Source organism: Globicephala melas, chromosome 14 (genome assembly GCF_963455315.2).
Source record: "Globicephala melas chromosome 14, mGloMel1.2, whole genome shotgun sequence".
Taxonomy (NCBI): domain Eukaryota; kingdom Metazoa; phylum Chordata; class Mammalia; order Artiodactyla; family Delphinidae; genus Globicephala; species Globicephala melas.
In genome coordinates this window covers 22,133,517-22,145,888 of record NC_083327.1, presented here as the reverse complement: position 1 = coordinate 22,145,888, position 12,372 = coordinate 22,133,517, and the positions used below count along the sequence as shown (strand labels likewise).

At 39.2% G+C, this 12,372-nt stretch overlaps 1 protein-coding gene across 3 annotated transcripts in view; it reads left to right on the top strand.

Moving 5' to 3' along the window:
* RRAGD (Ras related GTP binding D) overlaps window positions 1-12,372 on the top strand; it is a 40,091-nt gene that overhangs the window by 13,358 nt on the left and 14,361 nt on the right. For all 3 annotated transcript variants that reach the window (XM_060283578.2, XM_070043455.1, XM_030859494.3), the window contains exons 2-5: window positions 1,250-1,545; window positions 6,963-7,162; window positions 8,015-8,129; window positions 8,928-9,070. In XM_060283578.2, the coding sequence (XP_060139561.1) occupies window positions 1,303-1,545; window positions 6,963-7,162; window positions 8,015-8,129; window positions 8,928-9,070 (701 nt within the window). In that variant the 5' untranslated portion in view covers window positions 1,250-1,302. The remainder of the gene's footprint in view (window positions 1-1,249; window positions 1,546-6,962; window positions 7,163-8,014; window positions 8,130-8,927; window positions 9,071-12,372) is intronic.

Sequence of the window (12,372 nt, the reverse complement as noted above, 5' to 3'; positions counted from 1 at the left end):
CCCCTCCCTCTAGCCCCTGGCAGCCACTAAGTACTTTCTGTCTTTATGCACTTGTCTATTGTGAACATTTCATGTAAATGGAATCAAACAATATGTGACCTTTTGTGTCTGTCTTCTTTCATTTAGCATAACATTTTTGATGTTCATTCATGTTGTGGCATGAATCAGTACTTCATTCCTTTTCAATGGCTGAATAATATTCCGTTATATGAATATACAACATTTTGTTAATCCATTTATCAGTTGATGGCCATTGGACTCTATCTACTTTTTGGCTGTTATGAATTGTGCTGCTGTGAACATTCATGTACAGGTTTTTGCTTGGACATATGTTATTTCTTTATTCCTAGGAATAGAATTGCTGGGTCATGTGGTGACTCAAATGTTTAACCTTTTGAGGACCTGCCAAACTGTTTTTCAAAGCACACCATTTTACATTATCACCAACAGTTTAAGAGGGTTCCCATTTCTCTACATCCTCACCGACACTTGTTATTGTCTGTCTTTTTTATTTTAGCCATCCTAGTGAGTATGAAGTGGCATCTCATTGTGGTTTTCATATGCATTTCCTTATGGACTAATGATGTCGAGCATCTTTTCATGTGGTTATTGGCCATTTGTGTATCTTTGGAGAAATGTCTATTTAAATCCTTTATACATTTTTTATTGGCTTATCTTTTTATTGTTGAATTGTAAGAGTTCTTTATGTATTCTGGATACTAGACCCTTATCACATATATTATTTGCAAATGTTTTCTCCCATTCTTTGGGTTGTCTTCACTTTTTTGATAAGTGTCCTTTGAAGCACAAAAGTTTTAAATTTTGATGAAGTCCAAAATTGTTTCTTTGAGGTGTAACTCAAACAAACATCTCTTTAGTGCAGAGACTGATGATCTGGGCAAAGAAGGACCTTGCTCTGGAATGCTAAGACTGGATTCTCTCCCCCCATAGTCTGCTCCAGGAAACCTCTGCGCTTCAGACTCCAGAGTCCCTGCACGTGATGGGGAATATCCCAGGTTTTCTGGCCCTCTGAAATTGTGTGAGAGGTGGTGATGCAGCATTTTTCAGGGTTTTGCACTTTCTAAGAGCTGGCCCCTCCATGAGCAGGGTGATGGAGTTAGCGCTCTCTGTATCTGGAAATGTAGCATTGTCTGTGGATCATAAATCTCATCTGAGGCGGAAGTGAAACTCATCTCATTAACCGCTGTGACAGCATCTCACCCTCGTTCTTGTTTTGTGGTTTCTCCAGTTCTGGACTTTAGCGACCCCTTCAGCACGGAGGTGAAGCCGAGGATCCTGCTCATGGGCCTGAGAAGGAGTGGCAAGTCATCCATCCAGAAAGTTGTCTTTCATAAAATGTCTCCCAACGAAACCCTGTTCTTGGAAAGTACGAACAAGATCTGCCGGGAAGACGTTTCCAACAGCTCCTTTGTTAATTTTCAGATTTGGGACTTCCCAGGGCAGATTGACTTTTTTGACCCTACCTTTGACTATGAGATGATCTTCCGGGGGACAGGAGCACTGATATTTGTCATAGACTCCCAGGTAAGGCTCAGTCTCGGGGTACGGTGGGACTGTAGCCCCCTGCCCCAGGCAGCCCCTTCTTGCAAACAAGTTCCTTTGCAATCACTTTGGTTTGGTTTTTAGAGTCAGGAATAGGACTTTTTACCTGACTAGCATTTCTCAGTTGGGGCTCTCAGGCTTTGCAAAGGGGAAAAGGCTCCCTTCACGCAGCCCTGACCAACATGCGATGTTGTGCTCTCAGCAAACCCTAGAGGAAACCTCACAGACGGGGGGCAGGAGGGACCACTGTGCAGGTCAGTGACACCAACGATATGTCCCCCCCTCTGGTACTCTTGGCAGACAGCTATAAAAGATCACAAGTTCTCTATAACAAAAATACATATATATCTACATTTCAAAATGTTTACTATTTCCTTTGAAGATAAAGTTCTAAGGGTGAACATTTTTCTTCTGAATCATTATTGTAATTACTACTAGTACACAATTACAGCAGCATGACTAGTATGTATTTTATAGGTAACTAAATACAAAATGTAAAATTTGAGATACATATATTTTTTTTCCACTTAATTCATGTATCTATGCTTGACTAAGACAGGATTTGGCATCAATTCTTTTTTGTTTGTATAGCTGTTAAGTACTGAGAAAACTTGTTCACATAAGGTGAATATGGGGTGAGTTTTGTTCTAGCATTCACTCAATTGTTTAACTCCTTCTAAGTTATATCCCCTAAATTACCCAATTTTCTATCACAAAAAAATTATTTTTTCATAGTTTATCAGTAGACATCCTGATTGTGTCCTCCTTTAACTTTGCTGAAAGCAAAGAATTGGGAGCCCCTTGACTGGTGAAGAACCGTATTATCACCCAGGCATTGCTCACTTTATTGGTATTCAGACCAGCCTTCTGAATGGTCTCTTTGGCACTCTGGGTTTTTAAGACCCTGGGCCTTTCTCCTGTGAAGTATGGGCAGAGCTGGTGGTTTAAGGGGAGGAGCAGCAGGACCACAGATGCATCTCCGGCAGGTCAGTCTTAGCAAAGAGCACAGGTAGCCGGACTGGGACATTGACATTTACGTTCTTCAAACTCTCCATGTGCAGGGACTCTTAGAAAGTGTCCCCAATGGGTGGCCCAGCCCGAAGGCCCTCCTGAGGGCTCTCTTTTGTAGCTGTGGGGGAATAAAAGGCAACAAGTCCTGCAGGAATGCCCTAAGCCAACTCTAAGCTCAGGTCTCAACGTTTCCCTGCAACTGTGGACCTACAGTCAGACAGGTAGGGCCAAGCACTCCCAGCCCTTCAGGAGCCCAGTGGTGTTAGGGAGGAAGGGCTGTGAAGACCCTTAGTAATAATGGTTCTGAGCCCACTCTTAGAAAACCATTCTCAGACAAGACTACTCATGCCTGAGAGTATCATAAATTCATTCATGGAATGAGGTGCCTGTTTAATATAAAAATGAAATTTTCAACTCAGCCTTTTAGTTTCAAGGGACTGCATGGTGAACTTGTGGAGCTGTAGTCGCCCTACCCATGGGTAAGTAGATTCCAACCCTGACTCATCACTTCAAGACAATGGCTTAGGAATACTTCCTTCAGTACAATATTATGCATGCATAGCAATTTACATTTATGGAATTTGAACTTCCGGTGCACCTCTATCTCAGGTGTTTGTAATATGGCTAAAATAGGCATACTTGCCTGTTTGTTTTTTATTGTTTGGGGTATCTTTATTGCTTCAGAGTGATCCCCTTTTTATGGTTGGTTTGTTTTATTGAAGTATAGTTGATTTACAATATCATGTTAGTTTCAGGTGTACAGCACAGTGATTCAGTTATATATATATATATATATATATTTTTTATATATATATATTTATATTCTTTTTCGGATTCCTTTCCCTTATAGGTTATTACCAAATATTGAGTGTAGTTCCTTGTGCTATACAGTAGGTCCTCGTTGGTCATCTATTTTATACATAGTAGTGTGTATATGTTAATCCCAAACTCCTAATTTATCCCTCCCCCTCCCACTTGCCTATTTTTATTTTTTATTTATTTATTTAGCCTATTTTTAAATTGGAACTGTAATTTGGTTTTAATTTTACCTGAGCATGAAAAGTGGACCTTCGATTGTGGTTGGTAAATGTGTTCTTTGTTTTAGTTTGTTTCTCGGTTTGTTGGGTCTTGTTTTGGCCGTAGGGCGGACAAAGGTATAAGAATGAGAAATACATCTTTTTAAATGACACTTTTTAAAAGGTAGAAAAAAACATTGTTGAGAGTTGTCATTTACTAAAAATAAGGAATCGTTAAATAAGCAGTTTCCAGAATTTGCCTAATAGGCTTTTCTACTGGAAGCAGCTGATAACAATCACATTTGGGGAATCTTTACTTGATGCGACTGCAAGCACTAAACAAAACCAAACTTGAGGGAAGTGTCTCGGCAACTCTTGAATGTCACTACCTTCATTTCTAAGCAGTGCTATGTTCGTCTGACACCTCACACTTTTTTATTTTTTGCTTGCGAATTCCTCACAACCACGGAATTGCCAGATAAATATATCACCAAGGAGAAAGTGTGTCCTCACAGAATGTTGTAAAATAAAAGAGAATGAAAGCATCAAGAGTAATTTCCCGTGAGCTCCCCGTGTGACACTGCCAGCCCCCTGGCACGGCCCACAGAAAGGACCTCATCTCCAGGGCCACCCTCGGCCCCCGGGAGCCATTTCACATGTGCCTGGGATCCAAACTAGAGTGTCGGCTTGACCCACGTTGGTGATTGTGACCTGCCTCTAATTCCTAGATCTAATTTTGGAATAGAAATCAGGCAGCGTATTTTTCCTTGTTTAAATTGGTTGTAGAAGATAATAACAAACACAGTAGAAGAAAAATCATTCACAATCCCTCTGCTCTAATAAATCAAGTCTTTTGTTTCTTTTCATGTCATTTTTAGCCCTTATAGATCTGTACCACTTCCTCAGTTTGTTGGTAATCAGACTATTTTATATGCTTGGCAGGGAGGTTAGAGGAGTGATTTCTAATCTTTTGAGACTGTGATAACACTCTTGACTTTGGCTAGTGTTCTCACAGACATGTGCCCTGAACTCCTCTCTTCTGTTAAAGACATAAGGAATAACATTTTTTGAAGTGTAATTTACATGCAATACATTGCACTCATTTTAAATACACAGTTCAACAAGTTTGACAGATACACCTCTAACCACCTCACAATCAAGATACAGAATGTTTCCCCCACCCTGAAATCTTCTTTGTGTCCTTTCTCAGATGGCCCCCAAGACCCCAGCCCCAGGCAACTGCTGATGAGATGTGCTTCCTTTCTCTGTAGACTAGTTCGCCTTTTCTAGAGTTTCTGTATGTGGAATTGTACAGTATGTGGACTTTAGTTTTTATTTGAGATATTGTAAGGTATTAAAAAAGTGCTACAAATTATTTATCTGGAATTTTTCCAAAATGCTTAATCTGCTATCCCAGTGTCCAATATTTGTTTTTCATTTTAAACAACTCTTTAGAGTACAAAGGATGAGGACTCCGCTTGATCTTTGTCTCTCTTCATAGTTTCCTATTAGTATCTTTAATATTTTGATTTATCTAAAAACTAGGGATACATTTTTATTAATTTAATTTGGGGAATACAAGAATGCCTAAAAACATCCCCTGTTTTATTGACTTTTCTGTATTTGTCCAGGTTTGGAGTCAGAATTGGCAGGGGGCGGTGAAAAGTCCTTTAAATTCTGTCCTGAAGATCCCTTTCTTCAGGATCTTAGTTCCCCCCAGGGATTGAACCCGGGCCCATGGCAGTGAAAGCGCCCCCAGGGTCCTAACCACTGGACCACCAGGCGATTCCCCCCTTTCCTTTTTTTGATGGAAAAACAAGACCTATTCACACCCTTCAAGTTGGCAATAATGAAGAGACCTGACAACGCTGGGTGTTGTTGAGAGTCTGCAGCATCAGGGGCTCTTACACATTATCTAGTCAAGTTCAAGGTGCTCATTCCTATGACCCAACAAGCCTCCTTTCAGGGTAAGCCCTAAGAAACTTGCAGACAGGCACAGAGATGTGTGCGTGAGATTGGGCACATTGTCATCATCATCTGAACTAGCACATAACTGGAAACATTCTGAATGTTCATCAGCTGGCAAGTGAGCGATAAATTTTAGACCATCCATACGATGGAATTTTACAGAGTAGTTAACAGGAATCATGCACTAGAGTATGTGCTTCAACAAAGGTGACTCTCACTGACATAATGTGAGTGGAGAAGGCAAACTGTAATCCACATGCAAGTTGATATTTCTGTAAAGTTTTAAGCAATGTAAATGAATTCTGTATGTTGTTCAGTGATCCATATGTATGCAGTAATGTATAAAGACATAAGTGATGATACAGGCAGAAGTCAGGATAGTGGTTACCTCTGGAGGGTGTGGGTAGAGTGATGGGATAGGCTGGGAGGATGGGGAGAAACATACAAGGCTTCAGTGTCTAATGTTTGATTTCTTAAACAGAGAGATGCATACACAGGCATTCATTACATTATTACATAGGTATCATCTGTAGGAAGGAGAAAAAAATAGTGTTGTGTTATTTGGGGCAATTACTCTAGACCAGGGGTCAGCAGACTTTTTCTGAAAAGGGCCAGATGGTAATTATTTTAGGCTTTGCAGGCTGTGCTGTCTCTGAGGAGTTTCCACAGAGGAAAACCATTCAGCTCTGCCACTGTACCCTCAAAGCAGCCATAGACAGTGTGTAAACAAATGAGTGTGACTGTGGTCCAATAAAACTTTACTTACAAACAATAGGTGGGCCCAGTTTGGCCCGAGGGCCATGGTTTGCTGACCTCTGCTCTAGATCAGTGGTTCTTAAATTTTTTCCTCCTGGCTCCTTCCCCATCTTCCCAGTGATCCCTATCATGTTTTCATCCCTACTTGTTCATTACATTTCACCAAGAGACGCAGAATCCTGGAGGGACAGTATTCCAGGGAAGGTCCTGGATGGTGTGTGGTCATTTTCAATACATAAAACTGCAACTCTGACCTTTGTGACTGTCATCAAGCTAAATCATAACTGTATTTTTCTGGCCTTTCTTTTTCATTTCTTTGTTAACAAAACTTAAGTTTTCAGTCTTGAATTCTATGAAACAACTTTTATGTGGGCATTTGCAAAATATTTTGGGAGGGGGTTGTAAGATTAACAGTGTACGTGGAAGAGAAAAAATGGTACCCGTAAGGTGATGGATTGGTTCATTAGCTTGACTGGGGGGATCCTTTCACAGTGGGTACAGATGGGTACACAATGGTACTAAAACATTACGTCGTCACCTTAATACATGCAATGTTTGTCGGTCATACCTCAGTAAAGCTGGGAGGGAAGACTGTATGTGGAAGGGAAGCAAAGCAGCCTCCCTGACAGGAGTGTGCTTTGTTCCCAGGACGATTACATGGAGGCCCTGGCCAGGCTCCACCTCACGGTGACCAGGGCCTACAAAGTGAACACCGACATCAACTTCGAGGTGTTTATTCACAAAGTGGATGGTCTGTCAGATGATCACAAAATTGAAACCCAGAGAGATATTCACCAGAGGGCAAATGATGACCTTGCAGATGCTGGATTAGAAAAAATTCACCTCAGGTGAGAACAGAAACCCATCAGGGATCATTGGGGTCCAGAGCCATCAGGAGTGGTTTGGCCCGGACTGTCATTTAGAGTCACAGAGCCCTGTGTACCCTGTTTTGTGCTGTAGACATTGGGGTAGTATTTGGGAAAAGCAAGCTTTGCATGTGCCAACTCTAATCTTTGGGAAAAGCGGTGGGGTTTTAAAAAAATTTTTTGGACCAAAGATCAAAGCTAAGGTTCTTTCCCCCCTATGAAAAACACATAGGAGAAAACCCATGAACTGCATCCAGGAAGTTAATCGATGCTGAAGTTTACTGTTATAGATAGTATCTATAATCATAAGTAAAGGAGTCCTCTGAAAATAATTCAAATAGAAATATTCACAGAGGAAAGCCATGGCTCTAATTTTTGTGGGGTAGTATATATATGCATCATTCATTTTGCAAATTGGAAAAATGGAAAGATTAGGTGCTTCAGTATCAAGAACATAACTGTTATTAACATGAGAGGTGTGTATAAAGATGATCTGGTGTGGATTCTCTTGCAGAAGGTAAGGATGCTGATACAGGCATATACGGCTGCATTTTTAGTATATGTGCTGCCGAAGCAAGCACGTGGGCTGCATTTTTAATATAGTCCAGCCAGTCAGCAGATCAGAATGGGCACAGTTCTTGCTTTGGGGAGTTGGGCAGGAATGTCTTGTTGAGACATGTTCATTTTTTTACTGAGGTTGTTTTGAATTCTGAAGGGGGCTAGAATGTGTGTGTAGTAAATACAGAAGGCATGATTCTGGTGTTATGACATAGCCTGAACAGTCTATTCCTCAGTCAAAGGTAAAAAGTGATGAAATATTGTTTCATCTTTCAGCTTTTATCTGACAAGCATATATGATCATTCAATATTTGAAGCTTTTAGCAAAGTGGTTCAGAAGCTGATTCCACAACTCCCCACCCTGGAGAATTTGCTAAACATCTTTATCTCAGTAAGTAAATAATACTGTCCTGTTAGAGTCATTTGCGGAATTTAAGAATAACATTGCAAGAGTGGAAATGATCTTATTTCCACTTGCTCTTACAGCACTTCAAGTTCACTGAAATATTATTTTTGAAGATTGCGCCTATGTACTGTTTTAGGGCCTTTAAAATGTAACTGCCAAAACGATTCCTGTACTTCACTTGTGTAATCGGAATGTTTATTCAAGTTGTAGGCGATCATTCAATGTTAATGGAATCCTACCAGAGTTTGGGAGCATAAAAGTTGGTTTTGGCTATAAGATATATACTGTTGAATTTTTTAAAATATGTTTAACACTGTGAATGATGTGCTGTCCGGCTGAGTCCTAAACACCACCACGTCAAGTCAAACGTCACAAAATAGAATTAAGGCAGACCTTTGGTTGCATTCGCATTGATTCTCAGTGCACAATTTTGAGTTTGTTTGTCTAGATTTTTTAAATCTATTTTTAAATTTAAAGTTTTTAAAATGCTTTTTTTTTTACTTGGCCTTTTTCCTAACTGCAGGTACATTTCTAAGAGTCAGGAAACACTACTTAATTTGTTTACCGAAAGTAAATAATTCGTGATAATTCCAGTTTTCATTTCTTGTGCAAATCCATTATAAAGAAGTTTATGACAATGAGGTTTAAATTGTAATAAAATGGAACAACCTAACTTTTTGCTGGTTCATATCTGAGACTGAGGATGGCATATCATTTTATGTAACCATGACATGCTCTGCAATCAGCTGTCCCTTTAAGGCCGCATCTCCTTTTCTGTTTCAGAATTCTGGAATTGAAAAGGCGTTTCTCTTTGATGTGGTCAGTAAGATTTACATTGCAACTGATAGTACCCCCGTGGATATGCAAACCTATGAGCTCTGCTGTGACATGATCGATGTGGTTATCGACATTTCTTGTATTTATGGGTAAGTAGAACATTCTGAAAGGCTACAATTGAGCCATACTTTTCTTTCATAACCTTTGAGAATTTTGCATTTACTTATTTGATCTTAATACTTTTGTTTGAAATGACTGAGATCTATAAATACACCATTTCGTATGTAATAATAATAACAAAACATTATTGAGTAAGTGCCTGGCATTATGCTAATAATTTCATTGCCCACATTATTATCATTGAATTCTCCACTATTCCTCGAGGCAGGAATTACTATCACCATCTTATAGATGGGACATTGAGGTCCAGAGTGGTTAAGTTTCTAACCCCTGCTCACACTGTCAATAAGGGACAGAATTAGTATTGTATCTGAGCTCAAGTCTGATACGTTCTTCCTCTACTGAAAAATCTGTTGTCATATCATAATGTATTTACTTGAGGGAGACCACTAGGATCCTTGGATTCTACATAAATATCTCATGTTTACCACAGTTTTATTATTTTCTTCATTACATGAAATAACTGCTGAGTTGTTTGTTTTTCCAATATAGTTTTGATTGTCTTCTTTGGTGGATAGCAGAGAATTATTAAAGTAAGCAAACAACATTACCTGCTTATTATTATTATCTTATATTCTTATAAAACAGAACTTCTTGTACATTTAAAATAATATAAAATAAACAGGCGTGGGGAAAATTGATTCTGTTACCAGACATAGAAATAATTCCACATAATTGTGAATTTGCTGAATTCAGGGTGTTTTAGAGTGAGTGGGTGTGACCTTGTATGTCTATCTTATTAAGGCATCGCGTTGTTGCTGCCTTGTATTCATATTGAATCTCACATCCTCACACACCCATTGATGAGATAAAGCTTTCCTTCATCTTCCTCTTTACTCACTGACTGTGACTCGCTTTACACAGCCTCCTCTGCCAGCTTCTGGGCGAGCCTCAGTCTTACTATTTCTCTCTTCCATTCAGTTTAGACTCTTTCTGTTAACTGTTATACACACATGAACACCCACAGTCCCTTCCCTTATGAAACAGGGAAAGTGATTCTTACCTCACAGGACTGTAGTGAGGATGCAATATCATTAGGCTTCCCCTGGTGGACCCTGGATAAATGTAGCTGCCATTATAATTATTATTAATTATTGTTATTATTACTAAACACTGCCACCGGCTTTAGAAATAGACCTTATTTTCGACGATCGCTGCCCTGCAGTATTCTCTTGTTTTTAAACTCTAAGTGGATGACCTTGAAATAGTCATGGAAGCTGAAACTACCCTGATTACAGTCTAGATGGCTGTCATAATCAAATACAATGAACAACACAATTAATCTGGCACATGTTTAATGATATGCATAATCATTATTTTGCTATATGGTAATTAGACATAAGTGGTAAGTTGTTCATATAAATGATGTTAATCACAGTTACTTTTATCCAGCTAAAACAAACACGGGGAGGGAGGGGTTGGGCGGAGGAGGGAGCAGGGCCTTGCTGGTAGATTGCTTTTCTGTTGCCGAGTGCAGTGTTCCTGGGAGCCCGCCCGGTTCAGTAAGAACCGGTCTGGGTATGGGTCACAAATGGGGCGTGAGTTCTGGGGTTTCTTGAGACTGTTTGCTGGAGCAGCCATGAGCCAGCCCACGTGGCCTGCAGGGGGTGGCTGGTGATGCATGCCCCAGCCCGGGAAGCAGGCAGCCCTGTAATTGGAGACCTTAGAAGCCGGTGACCTGGTCTGCTCAAGAATCTCAGCTGGGATTCTGAAAACGTATACACAGTTTCAGATGAGGGAAAAGGTACAAGACGTGCTCCTTTGCCTATAAAGAAAGGATACATAACTGATTACATCCGTGGCTTCAGAGGGCTCAATCTGGATCATTAAGGCCATATTAATAATGATAATAGCAGTTAGCATTTATTGTGCGTTTTATATGCTCTCAGCACTATGCTTAGCACTATATATGTATTATTTCATTGCATTAGGAAACTTTGAGGTAATTATTGTTCATGTACAGTTGAGGAAATTGAGGCTCAAAGAAGTTACTCAATTTGCCCGAACTTATACGATAAATAAGAGAGCTGGGATTCAAACCCAAGTCATTTGTGTTTGCAGGCCACACCTTTTCGTAAATAGACCAATTTATTTATTTAACTTTTTATTTTGAAAAAATTTCAAATCTATAGAAAATGTGCAAGAATAGTACAGTGAACTCCTATGTACCCTTCACTGGGATTCACCAATTTTTATCAGTTTGCCATATTTGCTCTTTCTTTCTTTTTCTAATACAGTTGACCCTCCATGTGGGTTCCATATCTGCAGATTCAACCAACCAGCAGATTGAAAATATTCAGAAAAAAAAATACCAGAAAATGCCAAAAAGCAAAACTTGAATGGGCTGCATGCTGGCAACTATTTACATAGCATTTACATTGTATTAGGCATTATAAGTAATCTAAGGATACTTAAAAGTGTATGGGAGGGAATTAATTGATATTTGTAGGACATTCCATCCAAGAACAACAGAATACACTTTCTTCTCAAGTGCTTATGGAACATTCTCCAGGATAGATCATATCTTGGGTCACAAATCAAGTCTTGGTAAATTTAAGAAAATTGAAATTGTATCACATATCTCTTCCAACCACAATGCTGTGAGAATAGATATCAATTACAGGAAAAAATCTGTAAAAAATACAAACACATGGAGGTTAAACAATACACTACTTAATAACCAAGAGATCACTGAAGAAATCAAAGAGGAAATCAAAAAATACCTAGAAACAAATGACAATGAAAACATGATGACCCAAAACCTATGGGATGCAGCAAAAGGAGTTGTAAGAGGGAGGTTTATAGCAATACAATCCTACCTCAAGAAACACGGAACATCTCAAATAAACAACCTAACCTTACACCTAAAGCAAGTAGAAAATGAGAAAAAAAGCCCCCAATGTTAGCAGAAGGAAAGAAATCAAAGATCAGATAAGAAATAAATGAAAAAGAAATGAAGGAAACGATAGCAAAGATCAATAAAACTAAAAGCTGGTTCTTTGAGAAGATAAACAAAATTGATAAACCATTAGCCAGACTCATCAAGAAAAAAAAGGGAGAAGACTCAAATCAATAGAATTAGAAATGAAAAAGGAGAAATAACAACTGACATTGCAGAAATACAAAGGATCATGAGAGATTGCTACAAGCAACTCTATGCCAATAAAATGGACAACCTGGAAGAAATGGACAAATTCTTAGAAAAGCACAATCTTCTGAGACTGAACCAAGAAGAAATAGAAAATATAAACAGACCAATCACAAACACTGA